This window comes from Penaeus vannamei, chromosome 36, assembly GCF_042767895.1.
Source record: "Penaeus vannamei isolate JL-2024 chromosome 36, ASM4276789v1, whole genome shotgun sequence".
Classification (NCBI taxonomy): domain Eukaryota; kingdom Metazoa; phylum Arthropoda; class Malacostraca; order Decapoda; family Penaeidae; genus Penaeus; species Penaeus vannamei.
The window spans coordinates 5,926,680-5,944,179 of NC_091584.1; the positions used below are offsets into that span (position 1 = coordinate 5,926,680).

The 17,500-nt window shown below is 35.1% G+C and overlaps 3 protein-coding genes across 8 annotated transcripts in view; 2 read left to right on the top strand and 1 right to left on the bottom strand.

The window, feature by feature from the left end:
• The window catches only part of LOC113817161 (adipocyte plasma membrane-associated protein Hemomucin), a 17,371-nt gene extending 8,412 nt beyond the window's left edge, over nt 1-8,959 (top strand). For all 6 annotated transcript variants that reach the window (XM_027369168.2, XM_027369170.2, XM_027369166.2 and 3 more), the window contains exons 4-8: nt 443-559; nt 1,595-1,763; nt 2,715-2,849; nt 3,220-3,493; nt 4,117-8,959. In XM_027369168.2, coding sequence (XP_027224969.2) covers nt 443-559; nt 1,595-1,763; nt 2,715-2,849; nt 3,220-3,493; nt 4,117-4,746 — 1,325 coding nt within the window. In that variant the 3' untranslated portion in view covers nt 4,747-8,959. The remainder of the gene's footprint in view (nt 1-442; nt 560-1,594; nt 1,764-2,714; nt 2,850-3,219; nt 3,494-4,116) is intronic.
• LOC113817162 (splicing factor U2AF 26 kDa subunit) overlaps nt 4,823-17,500 on the bottom strand; it is a 26,407-nt gene continuing 13,729 nt past the window's right edge. The window contains exons 3-7 of the mRNA XM_070114768.1: nt 17,007-17,073; nt 16,506-16,654; nt 15,927-16,060; nt 14,901-14,993; nt 4,823-14,364 (exon numbers count right to left, since the gene is read on the bottom strand). Coding sequence (XP_069970869.1) covers nt 14,214-14,364; nt 14,901-14,993; nt 15,927-16,060; nt 16,506-16,654; nt 17,007-17,073 — 594 coding nt within the window. The 3' untranslated portion in view covers nt 4,823-14,213. The remainder of the gene's footprint in view (nt 14,365-14,900; nt 14,994-15,926; nt 16,061-16,505; nt 16,655-17,006; nt 17,074-17,500) is intronic.
• Nucleotides 8,561-9,770, top strand: LOC138859460 (uncharacterized). The gene is made up of 3 exons (XM_070114748.1): nt 8,561-8,624; nt 9,208-9,377; nt 9,447-9,770. Exons 1-3 carry the CDS (start codon nt 8,561-8,563, stop codon nt 9,768-9,770), a joined length of 558 nt encoding a protein of 185 aa, XP_069970849.1.

Sequence of the window (17,500 nt, forward strand, 5' to 3'; positions counted from 1 at the left end):
TTTTTTGAATCTGGATTATTTATTTCAGCTCATCAGATTCTTAATTTTTTATATCAATTTTGACATTGCCCTTTTTATCAAAGTTATTAATGTTAGTATTTCAGTTCAAAATCTCAGAAAAGTGGACCTTTTCTTTGCTTGTATGGGCTTCAGCTGGTTTACACTTAAAAAGTTAAAAGTTTGTCTATGATTTTTCAGGTTTTATTGAGGATGTAATATGTTTATTTAGCATTTGTGCACTAGTAATAAATAGAATTCAGAAATTTGTTTAATATGCTTTAATTGTGTTTCTAGTAAATTTGGTTTATACACACTTAAAGCTATTTTCATATTCATCGTACTCACAGCAGTCTTAAAGCTGTACATGAAACACTAGATTTATTCCTTACTGTGAAAATTAATCATCAATCAGTTATTTTATAAATATCATCTAATTTTTAAGATGGACCATGGCAGGAGAAAATCTGCGGACGTCCTCTCGGTTTGCGTTTTGCTCCCGATGGCCGGCTGCTGGTGGCTGATGCATACCTGGGACTCTTCTCAGTCGATGTGGAAACAGGTATACAGTTCTATTCATGTGCAATTGTTTGTAAGAATGATAGATATTGTCATCATCATTATCCCCCCCCCCCCCTTAGAACAGCAAACTCTGACCACAATTTTTTTTTTTTTTTTTTCTTCTTCTTCTTCTTCTTCTTTTCTTTTCTCAAGCATCACTATGGTGGAAATTCTGAATGCAGACATTTTATTCGCCAGGAAATATAAATTTTCTTGTCATAAGGCTAATACATAATGTTTAGTTATGTACAAATTATAGATGATCAAAGGTATCCCGAATGTTTGAATGAAAATGGGATAGATTACTCTGGGGATGTAAATAACACACACATGGGATGTGTAGGTGTAGATAAAGGTAACATTCCAAACCCTACCTGATGAATTAATAATAGATGCACCGTACATCTCATTGGTAAAAAGTCATCAGGGCTATGGAGGTCTTGCGGCTGAAGTACCTGGTATATTAATGGATGCTACATATTTCTCAATCATGATGAAAAAGGCTTTGGAAAAATTGCATGCAATATTTGGAAAGCTCTCTGCGTTCAGGGCAAATAGGACTGAGTTCATATTGTATGATCCATGACCATGGCAAATAGAACTTTAGGGATTAAGTAATGGTCCTTTGCGACTTCTTTTAAAGGAGCATTATTTATAAGAGTCCTAGAGTGTATGAATAAGAAATGAATAGGTAAATGAAATTGAGAATGGAAAGTGTAATTTTTACAAAATAGTATAAATATATTTACCTTGCAATTGTGGGACATGAAAATAGTTCTGTGAATAATGAAAGCCATAGGTATTGAAATTATGTTTCCACATGAGTGTTTCCAGACCAGAAAGTGTGTTCAGGGTCACATCCAAAACAATTAAGGAAACACTGATATATACATTGCTTAATTTGTTTTGGATTTATTGGAAAATCTTCGAAAGGGCAAGAAGATAAACGTAAATATCAGAACAAAATAGCAGCTTTTGTCTTAAAACATATTTGTATATTTTAGTTCTTGAATGATAACTCCTTCCTATATTTCAGGTGAAAAAGAAAGACTTTTTGATCCCTTGGAAGAAATTGATGGTGTGGCTCCAAAGTTGCTGGACGACCTTGACATTGATTCCGAGGGCAACATATACTGGTCAGATGCCTCTATCAGCGCTGACCTTTCTGATGGCATAATAGAGATGCTGAGTGACCCAAGTGGCAGGTGTGTGCTCTCATGTGTATGCTTGTGTGATCATGTTCTTAGAAAGAATATACAGGATTTATGTGGTACCTGTGCAGAAGGACCAAGCTACAGGTTTTCAAGGCCCTGATAATGCCAGTTTTGCTATACGGTAGTAAAACCTGGACATTATCCAGTGCCTTGGATTCTCGTCTTGATGCCTTCTGTAATAGGTCCTTGCGCCGGATCATGGAGTACAATTGGCGGGACCACGTGTCCAATCAATGGTTGCACCGTGAGACTGGCACAGGACCTGTCACCTGCACAATCCAGGATCGCTAACTCAGGCTATACGGCCACCTGGATCGCTTCCGCCAGGATGATCCTGCCCACCAGGTTGTCTCTGTACGAGACAGCCCTGGGTGGAGGAGGCCTGTGGGACGACCTAGGAGGTCGTGGCTTGGGCAGATCGATCAAACCTGTCGTGAGGAGCTCGAGATGGGTCGAGTCCCTAACTGGCCGCTTGCCATGAGGGACCCCAAAAAGTGGAACCAGTTGGTGGATGCGGCCATGCGCCCCTGTCGGCGTTAGCCCCCAGATGATGATGATGATATGCAAAGTAATTATTTGTGTGTGAAAGAACTCTCTAGATCATAAATTTGTTGTCTTTTAGATGCGATGCTAAGCTAGAAGACACTTTTGCCTTTAAGGCAACCTTTTGGTGTATATTTGAATAAGTGGTTCTTTGCTTGAGTTATTACTTTTTTATTTTTTTGTGTTATTCATATCAAGATGCTTATTAGAGAAAAAGGTATTGTAAATGTGAAGACTCATCACTTTCTAAGATGAAATTAAGATAATTTCTAGTAGCAATGCTTGACATAGATTCTCTGGAAGTTCTTCATTATTTTATGCTCATTTCGCTGCCTAATGATACTTCGTTATTTGTCATTCATGTAAGTGTAACTGTATTGGTTTACTTTTGTCTTTTAGGCTAATCAAATTTGACCCAAAGACAAAGAAGAACACAGTGCTGATGAAGAACATCCACTTCGCCAATGGGGTCCAGCTATCACCAGATCATGACTTCGTTTTGGTGTGCGAAACCTTCCAGAAACGTGTCTGGAGGTAAGAGGTGATTGGGTGACTGAATTTGACTTCGGCAAAAATTTGACTTTAATTACTTGAGTCTTTAAAGGCATATTAGTTATGCGAAATATTTGCAGATGGGGATAAGTTTCTGTGTTTATGTCTGTATCAAACCAGAGTAACTGTAAATAATTTTCAGGACAGTAATGTGATTAGTATAACTTCAGAAAAAAAGTAAATAGTATACATTATATCTACCAAGATGTTCAGTTAGATTACTATTGCACATTTAGAGTTTATGATGTTTATCTAAATATAAACTACATGTCAATCTTGATTCGAGATTACGTAAATAAAAATTAGTCATGCACTCTTTAGTTCTAACTCTTTCTATCTCCCTATTTTCCAGGTACTGGTTACAAGGTCCCAAAGCTGGAGCATCAGAAATCTTTGTGGACCGACTGCCTGGAATGCCTGACAACCTCCGAAATAGGAATGAGGGTGGATATTACGTATCCCTTGTGGCAGTCAAGTCCCCAGAGGCCTTTGATGAGCTGAAGTTCCTTACCAAGCTGCCATGGTTGAGGAAACTTCTTCTGCGCTTTGTAAACCTTGCCAAGATGGTGTTTGATACTGTGTCTAAGATCTATCCCAATAAGTTTACAGAAGATATTTCATTCAAGGTGAATATGTGTGCTTGCGAGCGCGTGTGTGTGTGTTTTTATAATGTCTATAAAGGGTGTTATTCTTTGCTAAAACCTCCCTTTCATAAAAGTGATAGGAATGATAGGAGTAATGCATTGTATATTGTTCACAGTCCTTTGATGTTCTTAATAGAAATACTGATTTTAAAATTATGATATATATATATATATATATATATATATATATATATATATATATATATATATTTATATATATATATATATATATATATATATATTTTTTTTTTTTTTTTTTTTTTTCCTATATATAGATGTATGTATGTTTGTATGTATGTATGATATATATATATATATATATATATATATATATATATATATATATATATATATAGATAGATAGATAGATAGATATAGATATAGATATAGATATAGATATAGATATAGATATAGATATAGATATAGATATAGATATAGATATAGATATAGATATAGATGTATGTATGTATGTATGTATGATATATATATATATAGATGTATGTATGTATATATATAGATGTATGTATGTATGTATATATATAGATGTATGTATGTATGTACATATCTATGTATATTCTTTTACAAAATTCCTTTTGAATTTACAGATTTTCAACCTGGAGCCAATTGCTCAACACATGGCATCCAACAAGACAATTGTAGTGGAACTTGATGCAGAAGGAAACATCGATGGCTCAATGCAAGGGAACAGTGGCCGTCTCCGTTTCATCTCTCAAACAAACAAAATAGGGGATAATATATTCTTTGGCTCGCCTTACAACAAGTATCTTGGCCGGCTGTATGTTGGGGTCCCGTCCTTGGAGGTGGAAGGGAAGGGTGTCAGGATGGTGGAAAAAGATGAGGAGAAGGAACCGGAGGGAAAGAAGGAAGACGAGGCAGAAGAGAAAGAAGGAGAGTCAAAGATGGAAGAACAGAAGAAAGAAGCTGATGAGAATGAAGAGGAAAAGAGTGTCAAGGCAGCGGAAGGGACAAAGTTGGAATCCAGGGAAGAGACAGTAGCAGAAAGTATTCCAGAGAAGGAACCAGTGAGGGTTGAAGAAGAGCAACCGACGCCCAAGGAAGCCGAGGTAAGTTCAGCGAAGGAGGCTGAGGAAGCAAAGAAGGAAGAAACTACAGCAGAACCCTCGATGCAGGAGAAGGAACCAATAAAGGAGACGGTTTCAGAAAAAGGAAAAGAAAAAGCCGAGCAGGATCCTGTGAAGAAAGAGGAACTTTAGTGATTTTTTTTCCTTCTCTTTGTTTTTTATTTTTTTATTTTTTTTATATTTTTTTTATGGTTTTATACACACACACACACACACACACACACACACACACACACACACACACACACACACACACACACACACACACACACACACACACACACACACACACACACACACACACACTTTCTCACATTCACACACTCAACCGCCCCCCCCCCCCCCCCCCACATACACACACACCCATACCCACACATGCACATGTATACATACACATTTATATATATATATGTATATTATATATATGTATGTATGTATATATCAACAAAGGTCCAAGCATGCAATAATGGATCATTATAATTCTGCAAACTGCAGCATTCCTTCCCAAAGTATGTATGGAAGTGTTTTCTCACAAAAGGTGAGCCAGAATTTTTCGTCAGGTGTGATTTCTTTATAAAGCTTTTCTACAGTATTAAATGAGCTCATAATCATAATACCTTTCATACAAGATCAAACGGGTTATATCTCTCGCATGGGTTATCTCACAAGAACCCTATATAATATCCTCATGTTTATTGTAACCAACTAATCATTCAGTGAAGCCAGTAATGAGTTACTGCTCTCTGTTTCTGTATGGCACAGTTGTGACTAACTTTGAGTTAAGGTTGAACAAAAATTAGTTTCAGCTGCAGGTACTCAGTGAAGGATAAAGCACATGCTGGAGAAAGAGCAGGAATTTTATGATGTGTTAATGCAAATTGCTATATGATCGTAAGCAATGAACATAAACACACATTGTAATGTGGACATAGAGATAAAAAGGAGACAGCTACAATAAAAAGTTAAATTGTTAAGAAGTTGAATTGTAATGTTTAGAGGTCATCATCTATTTTGGTTATTTGCTCATCAGATGAACTCTTGATGAGTTTGATATATTACAGATTTTATTTCTTATTGTGGCCATCTCGTTCTTATATTAAGCAATGTGTGATCTTTTCATTGTCAAGGATAATTAGAATCTGTTTGATGCATAAATGAACTTTAATTCCACCTTTCTTTTTTTTCTATTGAAATGCATAGTTGTACTTTTGACTGAGTGCAATAAATTGGTTGAAGTAATTTCTTCAGGGTTCATTAATATTGTGCTAGAATGAAGCACATGTTCTAGAAATGATATTGTAAAGATTATTAGTATGATATCCTTGTATTTTTTTACACTTCGTTTTGTTGTAAACTGTTGATGTTATTGTTACAGATGCTTTTGATAGTAAATCAGTGCTGAAAAATGATACTTAGAAATTATGGTTTATGATATTACGTTAAGATGCAATTTATTAATTTCTAGTTATAAGTTCTGCAGTGGCATTCCTTTAAGTAATGTCTCGTTAAGAAAAAATAAATAGATGAAAAAAATATAAATCTTTCATTTAAGAATTTGATATTTGTTGCTTAGTATATTATTAGTAATTTCATATGATAAATAATAATGGAAGTTTTGTAAATTATATGTACATTTGGTATGACAGTGAATGGACATATTATTTTTTTTTACTGATTTTTTCATATAGACAATACTGTTTTTTTTTGTGCACAAAGCATGGTGGGTTTGATCTTTTAATGGAAAGTGAGATGGACCTTGTGTATAGGTAAAAAAAAACATTCAGATGTTTATTTGGCAAATTTAACTCTGTTATGAAATGTCAGATCTACAGGTTTATTATTTTGTGCATTGAAAATAGAGGTATTCAGTCAATTAATTGAAATTTATGATCATGAGGAAATACCTAAAGAAAATGTTTGGGTTGTAAGAGAGGCCCGTATGTTTTCCGATTAGAATTTTGATATTACTACCAAAGGTATTATTGGTATTATGGTATGGTATTGTGTAACTTTGTTTAGGAGGAAAGTGATTGGTTCATTGTGTTGGTAGTGGACTAAAGAGAGTAAAGGTTGACACAAAATCTTGGCCTCTGGACTTGAAGAGTGCCGGATTTTCAAAGATGACAGATTTTATACAGTTATATATGCTGTGTATATTTAACAGAAAATTAATGTGTACACATTCCTTTAAAGAAAGAAACTCCACCACTAAATGAAAATCAAATGAAATGTTGATGCTCACAAACTAAATAATTTTTTTTTGTTTGTTTGTTTGTTTCTTTTTTTTTATCTTAATTTCCACGTTCTCTGCAATCGATATGACATGGTTTAATTTTGCACCACCTCTTTTCTTTGCTGAATCCATCATGGGGCTATACAGTAGCAAAGACATGTGAAAAACATCAATGTATTTTAGATTGTATGGAGAAAGCCTCTTCCACCAAAGTATTTATTTGACTCTGTTACTTGGAATGCCTAATGGATAAGTTCCTGAACATATTTTATATAGTGGATAAATGCACGCCAAAAAAAGTGCATATAAAATTTCTTTGTCAATTTTTTTTAAATTATAATTATTAAATTGTTTTTTTTTATTTCCATTTTTATTCATTTTATTATTTTTTTTGGTTATTATAATCATTCTTCATATGTGGTATTATAGGTTGAATATGTGAATCTGGGCCATGGCATATAAGTTTTACTTGTTAACAAAGTGTTTTGTGTATTCTTTATTGTCATTTTGTTTTTTCCTTGGATTTAGACTCTCTTCAACAATATTATTACTTTTATAGTTCCTTATTATACCTGATATTATAGGTCATTGATCATTATTTGACTTGAGTGTCCATTTTGCTACATGCATAATGTAGTAATATGAAATAGCTTTACTGTATTGTATATTGTTATGCAGAAACCAAGGATTTATTTGGATTGAATGATTTGTATTCAATGTAGGGTTTTCATTCTAAGGGGGTTGGTAGGAATTATAATACGAATGGTTTAGCGTGCTACGTATTGCAGAAAGGTATGGGGCTATTGCCACCCTTGGGGTATTTTTGGTTGTATAGGTAAGGGATTGTGGTACACCAGAATTTACATTGATGCTGCTCAAAAAGCGAGTCAGGTGCTGAGGGTAATTTTTTATACTGTTTTCACTCTGATATACTGATATCCTTCCTTCCTTCCTTCCTTCCTTCCTTCCTTCCTTCCTTCCTTCCTCCCTTCCTCCCTTCCTCCCTTCCTCCCTTCCTCCCTTCCTCCCTTCCTCCCTCCCTCCCTCCCTCCCTCCCTCCCTCCCTCCCTCCCTCCCTCCCTCCCTCTCCCTCTCTCCCTCTCTCCCTCTCTCCCTCTCTCCCTTTATTGTAACTCTCCATTCATTCCTACACACAGGTCTTTTTGCTTCCTCACCCCTTTGCTTGCTTTCCTGTTCTCCCAGGTGCATTTCCTCTTTTTCCCTCTTTACTCATTATCATGATTTTCCTTTTGTCTTAAAGGCATTTGATCAGCACTAAACAATATGATGGCATTACTAAAAACCAGGTTGACCATGTTTTCATTCCAGCATTTATTATGTTTTGATTATTAATGTAAATTTGAATCTTTCATCTCTCATATCATCCATGCATTATCTTAGCCAATTACATTAGAAGATCTGATGGTAATAGCTATCATGCATAGTTGTATGGGGTTAACATTTGGCTGTGTTATAAATAATTTTTTTTTGAAGTTGTTTGAAAATGTGTATTTAAGCAATTGTCTATGTGATTCAAGTTATTCTTGGATTTTTTTTGGATTACTGAAGGGAAAACTATTACTCATGCATTTAATACATTTTCAAATTATCAAATTATTAGTTTCACCCAAACCTGCTTAATATTTTAATCAAAATCGTACAAGGTGTTATAAATTTCCTTGAAATGCCTTGGCTGGAAAGTTTTGCCTGTACATGGGTGCTTTATGTATTGAAAAATCATCTAAAGATCTTAACATGAGTATGATGATGGAAATGTGTTAGTTCACTTGCTCTTTTTAGGATTGGAAAAGCAGGTCAGTAGTTTTGACAATCACTTTGTTCATTTCTTAAAAAAAAAGTTTTGTTGGTAATGTATAGGTACTTAGTAAGTATTATCCATAATTATGTTGTTATAGGGAAATATCCAAGAATTATAAGCAATGAATACTTACTGATATACATAAACTTTTGATATGTGACCAATAACTGTTGGCCATTTTTTCTAAGGAATTTACTAACTATATGAAACACAAATTTTTTCTGTACAAAAGCTTTTTACCCTTTGTGTATGGTTATATATTTATAGGCAATAAATATAATGGTAAAATTAAATCAAGACTTTTCTTTAATTTCTCTCCAAATTTGAGATAAAACTCATAATCTTAATATTTTAATCACAATTGCTTTCTGTTACCAGATTATATGTGGTGCTGGCTTCTAGATACTTTTTCACATGTGAGACTGATAATGCTCATCTCTTCTAAAGACTCAGAGAGGGATTTAGTTTAACATTTTAATACTTATTTTGCTAACCTGTAGCAAAAGAAATTGAGTGTTCTAATTATAGTCTCCACCGACAGTTAACCTGGATGCGGGTAGTGCTGAGATTCCGTTGCCGGACCCACCCATCAGTGAGGATCCATCCTCCCTAACTGAAGTTAGGGGGGCAATCTCCAAGCTGAAGAGTGGTAAAGCAGCGAGTATCTGCGGCATCCCAGCAGAACTGTTAAAAGCTAGTGGTGAACCTATGGCATTGGGGTTGCATGCTGTCCTAGCTGCCATATGGTAGTCCGGTACCAATCCCCTTGACCTTTTGAAGGGTGTGGTCATCCCTCTCTGGAAGGGGAAGAGGGACCGATGGGACTGCAGCATTCACCGAGGCATCACACTGGTCAGTATACCGAGCAAGGTTCTCGCCCACATTCTTCTGAGATGTATCAGAAACTACCTGCTGAGGCACCAGAGGACAGAGCAATCTGGATTCACTGCTGGTATGTCCACAATAGACCATATCCTTACACTACAAGTCATTGTAGAGCACCACCGTGAGTTTGGTTGTCGGCTGTTTGCAGCCTACATCGACCTCAAGAAAGAGTTTGATACAGTGTATCGGGAATCCCTCTGGGAGACCCTGAGACTGTGATGAATTCCAACAAGGATTATTGGATAATAGCAAGCCTATAACCTAGTACTGAAAGTGCTGTAAAGTGTGGTGGGCATCTGTCAAGCTTCTTTCCTGTTAGTTCAGGAGTGAGGCAAGGCTGTGTCCTTGCACCAACACTTCAACACTTGCATGGACTGGATACTGGGCAGAGCTACTGTCCAAAGCCATTGTGGAGCAACTCTGGGCAATATCACTATCTGAGTCTTTGGAAACCTTAGTGGTGGCTCTGGATGCATTTAGCAATTAAATGAAGCCTTTGGGTCTAGAGGTCTCCTGGACCAAGACCAAGATCCAGGACTTTAGAGACTTGCTAGGAGAACCTGTTTGGTTGGTACATGCTTGCGGTGAGGATATTGACGTCACAGAGAGCTTTACATACCTTAGTAGTGTAGTTCATAACTCAGGGATATCAGACCAGAAAGTCAGCAGACGGATTGGCCTGGCAACAGGGGTCATGAACTCTCTCGACAAGAGTATTTGTAGATGGTTCCTGTGCAGAAGGACCAAGCTACGTGTCTTCAAGGCCCTGATAATGCCAACTGGCTTGGGGAACATTTCCTGCCCATTATGGTCTTGTTTGAGTAATTTTTTTTATGAATGGCTATCTCCACAAGAACGAAAGTTGATTATTTTGCCTAAACAGCCTCTCCTGTTTACCCCATTTCTTGAATTTACAATAAGAAAAAAACATTCTAAGAAGTTCATTCTTGTCATTGTTGGTATCATAATTATTAAAAAATAGACTGTTTCCAGCAAAATCAAAAACTAACATAAACACTTGAGATTTGGTAGGTCTAGTAGTGGACTCCTTTTGTGACTTTTGTAACAGAAATATGCTCAACAAAATGTACACTTCATATTAAATCAATATGCTTAGACACAGTTGGGATTTAACACCTGGGCAATACACAACTGCTGGAATCACGTGAAATTTGTTTTTTTCTTAATAAAATTTCTCTACTGAAATTTATAGCCAACAAACTGCATCAAGATGTGAATTTTGTTATTGAGAATATCAATTTACAGATTAACCACATTCCATTGAATTGTTGTTATTTAAAATGGCTTAAACATGCTTCAGTAACTATTAGATGTGCAGCTGAGAATATGTAGCAAAACAACAATGATTGAAAATGCATTTTATTGAAAATATAAATTATTGTGGCATATGGCAAGTCATTGGTACTTCACATGCATCTGGCAACCATGACATAATAAATAAATGGTTAGGACAAAATGCAGGATAAAATGACTTAAATAGACTATTTTACAAATTACTTTTATCAAGATATTTGTGTTCAGTAATAAAGAAATTTATTAACCATTCCAAAGTTGCAAAGACTGACCATTCATAAACATAAGGCTTACCAAAGTCACTGTGTAACGTACATGTAAAACACAAAATCTGTGACACATGAAATTTAATCTTAGCATATGAAAAAAGTGATGCCCACATGTGAGACGCCATGAACACAAATATTTGATCTTACAAACCTTGTTCAAGCATATGAATATAAGTGCTTGTGGAGCCATCCATGTGGGAAAAGAAATATATAGGAAAATGCACTCCTGGCTTTAATGAGCTGATTATTTTTTTAAAATGATTTTGCTACCATATCTTTCTTCAGTGAAGTTCAACATAGGTTATTTTAAAATAATTCTTATCCTACAGGTCTTGCCATTATAAGATGTGAAAACTTTACCACTGATTTGTCAAGGATGTTCTGTAAAGTGTTTTTGGTACCAGAAACAAATCTTGGCCTTACAATACTATTAATTGTAACCGTCTTTCAAGAACAATGTGCCCAATCTTCCCCTTAACAGTATTAGTTTGGATATTAATTGGTTATCTATAGTTGCCTTTTTATATTATGTTTACTTGCTAATGTCCACAAAAATAAACAGAAAATGGTAAAATGAGAAAAAAATCAAATGTATATTTTATTGTTGGACTTGCTTAACAGCATGAGGTTGACATCTTTTTATCTTGTCAAAAGACCATTTATATATTTTCAGACACTGACACTTATGATGGTTACTTTGTTAGCCTATTACAGAAGTACAAAAATAAGAAAAAATCAGTATATGTATTTGTTGATTAAATGAGAGTACATAAATAAATAAATGTCCATAAAAAATAAACACACACAAAATTCTTAAAACATGCTAACAAATCATGTAGATAACTCGCAATAAAATGAGGAACAAGTGTTACATGTTTAAATATAAACATAAAATTTGAGTTGGCAAATTAATTTACAAACTTTTTCAGTCAGAACTTCATGAATTCTTCCCAGAAAAAAGAAGGGAAAAATATACATATATATAATAAAAGAGAGTGAATAAGTTAATAATAAAAAAAACATTAAATATTCATTAAAAAAAAAACATGTATTTGCCTCACAAGATGATGCACCTTAGCTTTCCTTATCATTAAAACAGCTTCCCTTCCATTTACTCTGAGCTAAAATTTATTTCTACACACGTGCAATTAACCTTACTCATGAGACCCTGCAAAACATCCTTATTATATAAAAAAAAAATGCACCAAAGGAAAGAAACTGATACCAAAATATATATTGTGATACATGACAGTCATTGCTAAAAATTCTTTTACTTCTACAAAAGCATTGAAGATTTTTGTTCACATAACCTTCTCCAAAATATTAGTTACTATAGTCTTGTGACAATTATGCTTTGTGAACAATTATCAGAATGATTATATGTATTAAGACTAAAATATAAAATAACATTGGATATTATACTATCTACCACTCAGGATGTACTCATTTACAATTAGCCATAATATATTAGTAAAAGCAGTTCAGCTGGCAGCACTTCCCATACAGCATAACTGCAGGCTTAACCCATTCACAACAGATAACATCCCATCATGCTATAGCCAATCCCTCACCCTCACCCACACCAGGACAACATTCAATCATGTGGCCCTGACTGCAGTCACTGAGGAGAATGTATGCTTAAAGCCTTATATTAGCCTCATCAGATATACAATCATTTACACTGCAGCGAAGAGCACAGAGAATGGGGGAAATTTAAGCTTCCCATGCTTCTAGTTTCTCCCTCAAGTGGCTGACCACACATGCCAACTGGCACATGGTTTAGAATGGTAACAGGAAATTCTGTTGTGAGTAGGTTAATAAGAATCCCATGTTAGTGTTAAGTGGCACTATGCAAATTAATCATAAAATACCCTTTTAAAGATTACCAATTATGTATAAGTGAGCAACTTCAGTCATTTTCCTCTCTCAATCACACAAAGTCTAATCCTCACAAATCTTAAAAGCCAAATAAAATACAAAGCACAGTGTCTCACATTTGCATTCAATCCCAGTTGCATGGAGTGATAAGTCGTTTAGCCTTCTGTGGTCTTTACTTCACTTGACACCATATTGAGCAAATCCATAAGATGATTTAGACCTTGTTTGAGAATAGATTGACATTGATTTTTTAAAATCTTTTTTGGCTGCACTAATATTTGTACCATGCTAATTTCTCCCTCTATATCAACTTAATTAGGAAATTAAAGCTACCTTAGTTACAGCTTCACCTTAAAGTTTATGAAGAAACATTAATTTTTATTATCATTGCCATAAAGTGCCATCCATTTCAGATTTTTACACACCTGTGCCAGAATTTTATTTGAGTAGTAATTTCTTTCCTTTTGCCAATAAATAAATAATCTTTGCAATCAAAGGTTACTTTTATCACTTTTTCCATCACAGTATTAGTGGTAATATTCATCACGCACAAAATAAAACCTAAATACCTTACTGAGATCTTTTTGTGGCCTTGAACCTTCCACAGAAAATCCTAAAATATTATATTACTTTCTAAAATTCAACAAATGTACTACTTACTCAGTCAAAGAGTCGAAACTATACCTAGGGCTTTGTCTTTTTACAGGATAAAGTATTCATACAAATAGTTTCCAGGCTGTGAATTAATGTCAGATACTTAAACACATCATCATCTTCTAACTACTAGGAAAGCCTTCGTCCAATATCAAATAAGGAAGTAAATGTCATAAAATGGAACCATGTCAAGGGTAATTAATGGAGGGATCAAATAGCTGCAACATAAAACACAATTTTGCACATGTGAATTCTCTCCTTATTGCAACTACATAACCTGATATTGCCACTTTCCATCTGCAAGTTGAGAATGACCTCTATTTAATGGCTGCATTTCATCATCATCATTAATGTTTCAGTTATTATCATTACCATTATTTCTTCTTGTGACAAATAATGAGAATAAAATTCAATAACCTCTAAATGGTTTTAACCCGGCTTATTGACAATCCCAAACATACATATGAATGAAATGATTTAACAAACTATGTTAAATAATTTAAATACCTAAAAACCACAATGCAATGCCACCAGAGCCACCCCTTGCTTAGTAGCGACCAAATCTCCCTTCCCTCTGATCCTTGTCCTGAGAATGGGCGGAGAACCTGTCAAGCACCGATGACCTATCCTTGCTCTCCCGCCTACGCTCTCGTGACCTCGACCTCGACCTGTGGCGGCGGCGACTTCGGGAGTGTGATCTGGAATACATGTAGGTTTGTGATGTAGTCCAAAAATAACAAGGTATGGAGAAAAGTTATATGAAAGACTGAAATGCATTTCAAGATCTGGGAAATATAGAAAAGAAACTTATCTTACAAATTTCTTTTTCATTTTAGATAGAAGGCGAGGGGGAGCCCACTTCAATATCAAAGACTTGTTACAGAAAGGATTTCTTCAGATAAAATATATCCTTATGATCATGTGCCCCCCTTACAGGCAAATTTAACTTAATATGTTATTTGGTATCTCTTATGGTAAAGAAATGAATCTAGTAAAATCGTAGCATGAAATGAATACACAAAACTTTGTCAAGTCTGTTTCCAATTAACAATAAATGTGCATTACTAGTTGATGATGGTGACAATGTCAAAATCTTTCTTGGTTCTACAGAACATTATTAACATTGTATATCCCCCCCCCCAAAAAAAAAAAAGGAAAAAAGAAAGAAAGAAAAAAATATCTCAGACAAAATTCTTGTTAATTATATGTTCTGACACGCAAAAAAGCCACCCACCTCCTCCTCTTCCGTCCATACAATTCTCTGCGGAGTTCTCGAGAAATTGGTTTCAGATGCATGAAGTTACAGAATCCACTGCGTGTGCACTCTCTGTTGATGGAAGTGTAAAATGAGAATAATGTTTTATATACTATTCATGTGTTTAAAACTAATATGATTTTCAGAAACCTTTAACCTGCTGCTACCAAGGATGGTCTACACGGTTACACAAAAAAATATCGTAAGGAAATAATGCTAAATATTCTGACACAAGCAACTATACTTAGCGAAATATAGATAACACTACGAAACTGTTGGTATCCTTAATTTTCCAATTACTTTTCGCTATGTGTGGCTTATCTGAATATTCCAAGGCATATTCCATATAATCACCATCTTACAGTGAATCCATATGAGTTCTGGAACGACTATTCAAGAAATGAAACTGCATGAGACAAATTCAAAACCAAAAATACGAACTCTTCCATAACATAAGGGTCTATTCGATATTGAATCTTTCAACACCCCTCCTAATGTAGTTTTCTTTGTAGCTGTACATACATACCATGCCCACAGTAAATCTAATTTATTAATTGTATTTAGACACAGATAGCACTACAAATACTAAGTCATAAATGAGCTTAATACCTATTTCACCTGCTTATCCTTTTCATTGATTATTGGAAATATTTCATGGTGTCATATATCTTTGCTACTCTCGTCAATGACATTATAATAATCAGAATGTCTATAATGATATTAACAGCATTGATATTGATAGCATTACTAAAAAAAAAAAGTTTTTTTTTCTGTAAATTCAAGGAAAGGTGAAATCAGGTGAAGTCACAAGGTCTACCAACTGCCTCCTTTGTGGCTAAGCACTTATAGTGCCATGGGGCTTATATCGTAAGAAAAATTTTCTTATATATAATGTATCTTACAGTTGAAAAAATTACTATTTCATATGATTCCTACAAGCTAATGGAATTTACTAAGACCTTAAACAAGCAGTACTCACAGGCAAACAAGAAAACAAATACTGACCCCATTTCATACTGACGACAGCATGCCTCTCGAAAGTCAGTTACAGGACTCAACTCTGCATGGATTGCTCGACCCCCAAACCACCGGTTATTGAGGTCCACAACAGCCTTTTCAGCATCTTCTTCATATTTGAACTGTATGAATTAAAAAGGGAAAGATATAATTTTTTCTCTCTGGTTACATGTTATTTCATTATATTACGATCCTACATTATTAAGACAATATAAGTCAGAAGAAAAGAAAATAGAGAGAGAGAAAAAAAAGAATATTAAAGAATCTTTTACTGATTAACCCATTTACAATAGGTGTCCCATATATGTGACACCTGGAAAAATAAACATTGCCAGCGTGATGTTGGATCGGAGCTTGTGCTCCGATTCCGTCGCAAGCAACGGCCGGTGAGCGGGCAGATTCCGGGCCAGCCCCGCATGCTGATTTTGTAGCTGCCCAGAAACTATCATTTTTGGCTTCAAAATATACTGCCATTAGTGGGTTAAGGACTTAAATATACCTTAACCAATACTAAAACTAAAACAGATTCCACAATCCACAATAAAATTTCTTAAGCACTTATCTGACCTTTATATACACATTGCCAACAAGATGGTCCCCAAGGTTGTCGCACACATTCATCTCTTCGATCTCTCCATACCGATCCTCGCACTCCACGAAAACCTCCTCAAAGAAGTTGTCGTAGTGCTCCTGCATCTCCTCATCGCTGACCGTTGCTAGTCCCAAGGAAATGATAAAGGAGAGGTTAGTATCCGTGTTACGTCTTGTTAGAGAACTAGGAATGCTTAATCAGTTTCTAATTATAACCTTTTGTTTCTTATTCTATCTATCTTAGAAATCTTTAATTATCCATCTTTACATCCTTCTGATGTATGATTTCCTACCTCTCTTATCTTTATCTAAGCTTCTTTTCTATACCTATCTGACTCTCTTCAATCCCTATTCTACTGAAGGAAAAAAATCATCAGTAAACTGAATATACTGTAGTATCACCGAATGAATTTTTGCACTTTCTAGCCAATGCCTGTCATCTGCTTTCTAATGAAAAAGGTCCTGGTGACAACTTACAGTGGGATCCATCAGCTGATTTGGCCGAGTTCTGGGGGTTGCAGTACAGGTTTAGGATCAACACAGTCTGTAAGGTAGAACATGCTGTCAGGGAGGTGTGGCCATAAGAAAAAGGTCTCCTTAAAGCATAATAAAAAACGTAAAGATAAAAAATAAGAATGCTCTTTTTATCTTCATCAAATACTGGCTTCATGGATATCTTTATGATAAAAATCACCTAACTTGAATAAACCCTTCAGGATCAACGCAACATTCAGCCAGTGCGCTAGAAGCATGGCAAAAAACAATAAACTGTCCTGTGTAGAAATCAAGTCCTCCTGACTTAATGCACATGTTAATACAGAAAACCTTCTCGGAGATCTTTACTAGTTTACTACATGGTTGGAGGTCTTCCTTATTCATATACACTAGTCAACCTACTGTGAAATTTAATTATTCATTGACAGTACTTCATCTCTTTTGGTAAGGGCTTGAATCTCTCTCAGAACTAGACT

Bases quoted from the DNA above. Each gene is read 5' to 3' on its own strand.
- LOC138859460 (XM_070114748.1), top strand. From the start codon at position 8,561: ATGGGTGCTTTATGTATTGAAAAATCATCTAAAGATCTTAACATGAGT. The intron at 8,625-9,207 runs GTTAGTTCACTT...CTCCACCGACAG, and splicing joins GAGTATGATGATGGAAATGT to TTAACCTGGATGCGGGTAGT. The intron at 9,378-9,446 runs GCATTGGGGTTG...GACCTTTTGAAG, and splicing joins AAGCTAGTGGTGAACCTATG to GGTGTGGTCATCCCTCTCTG.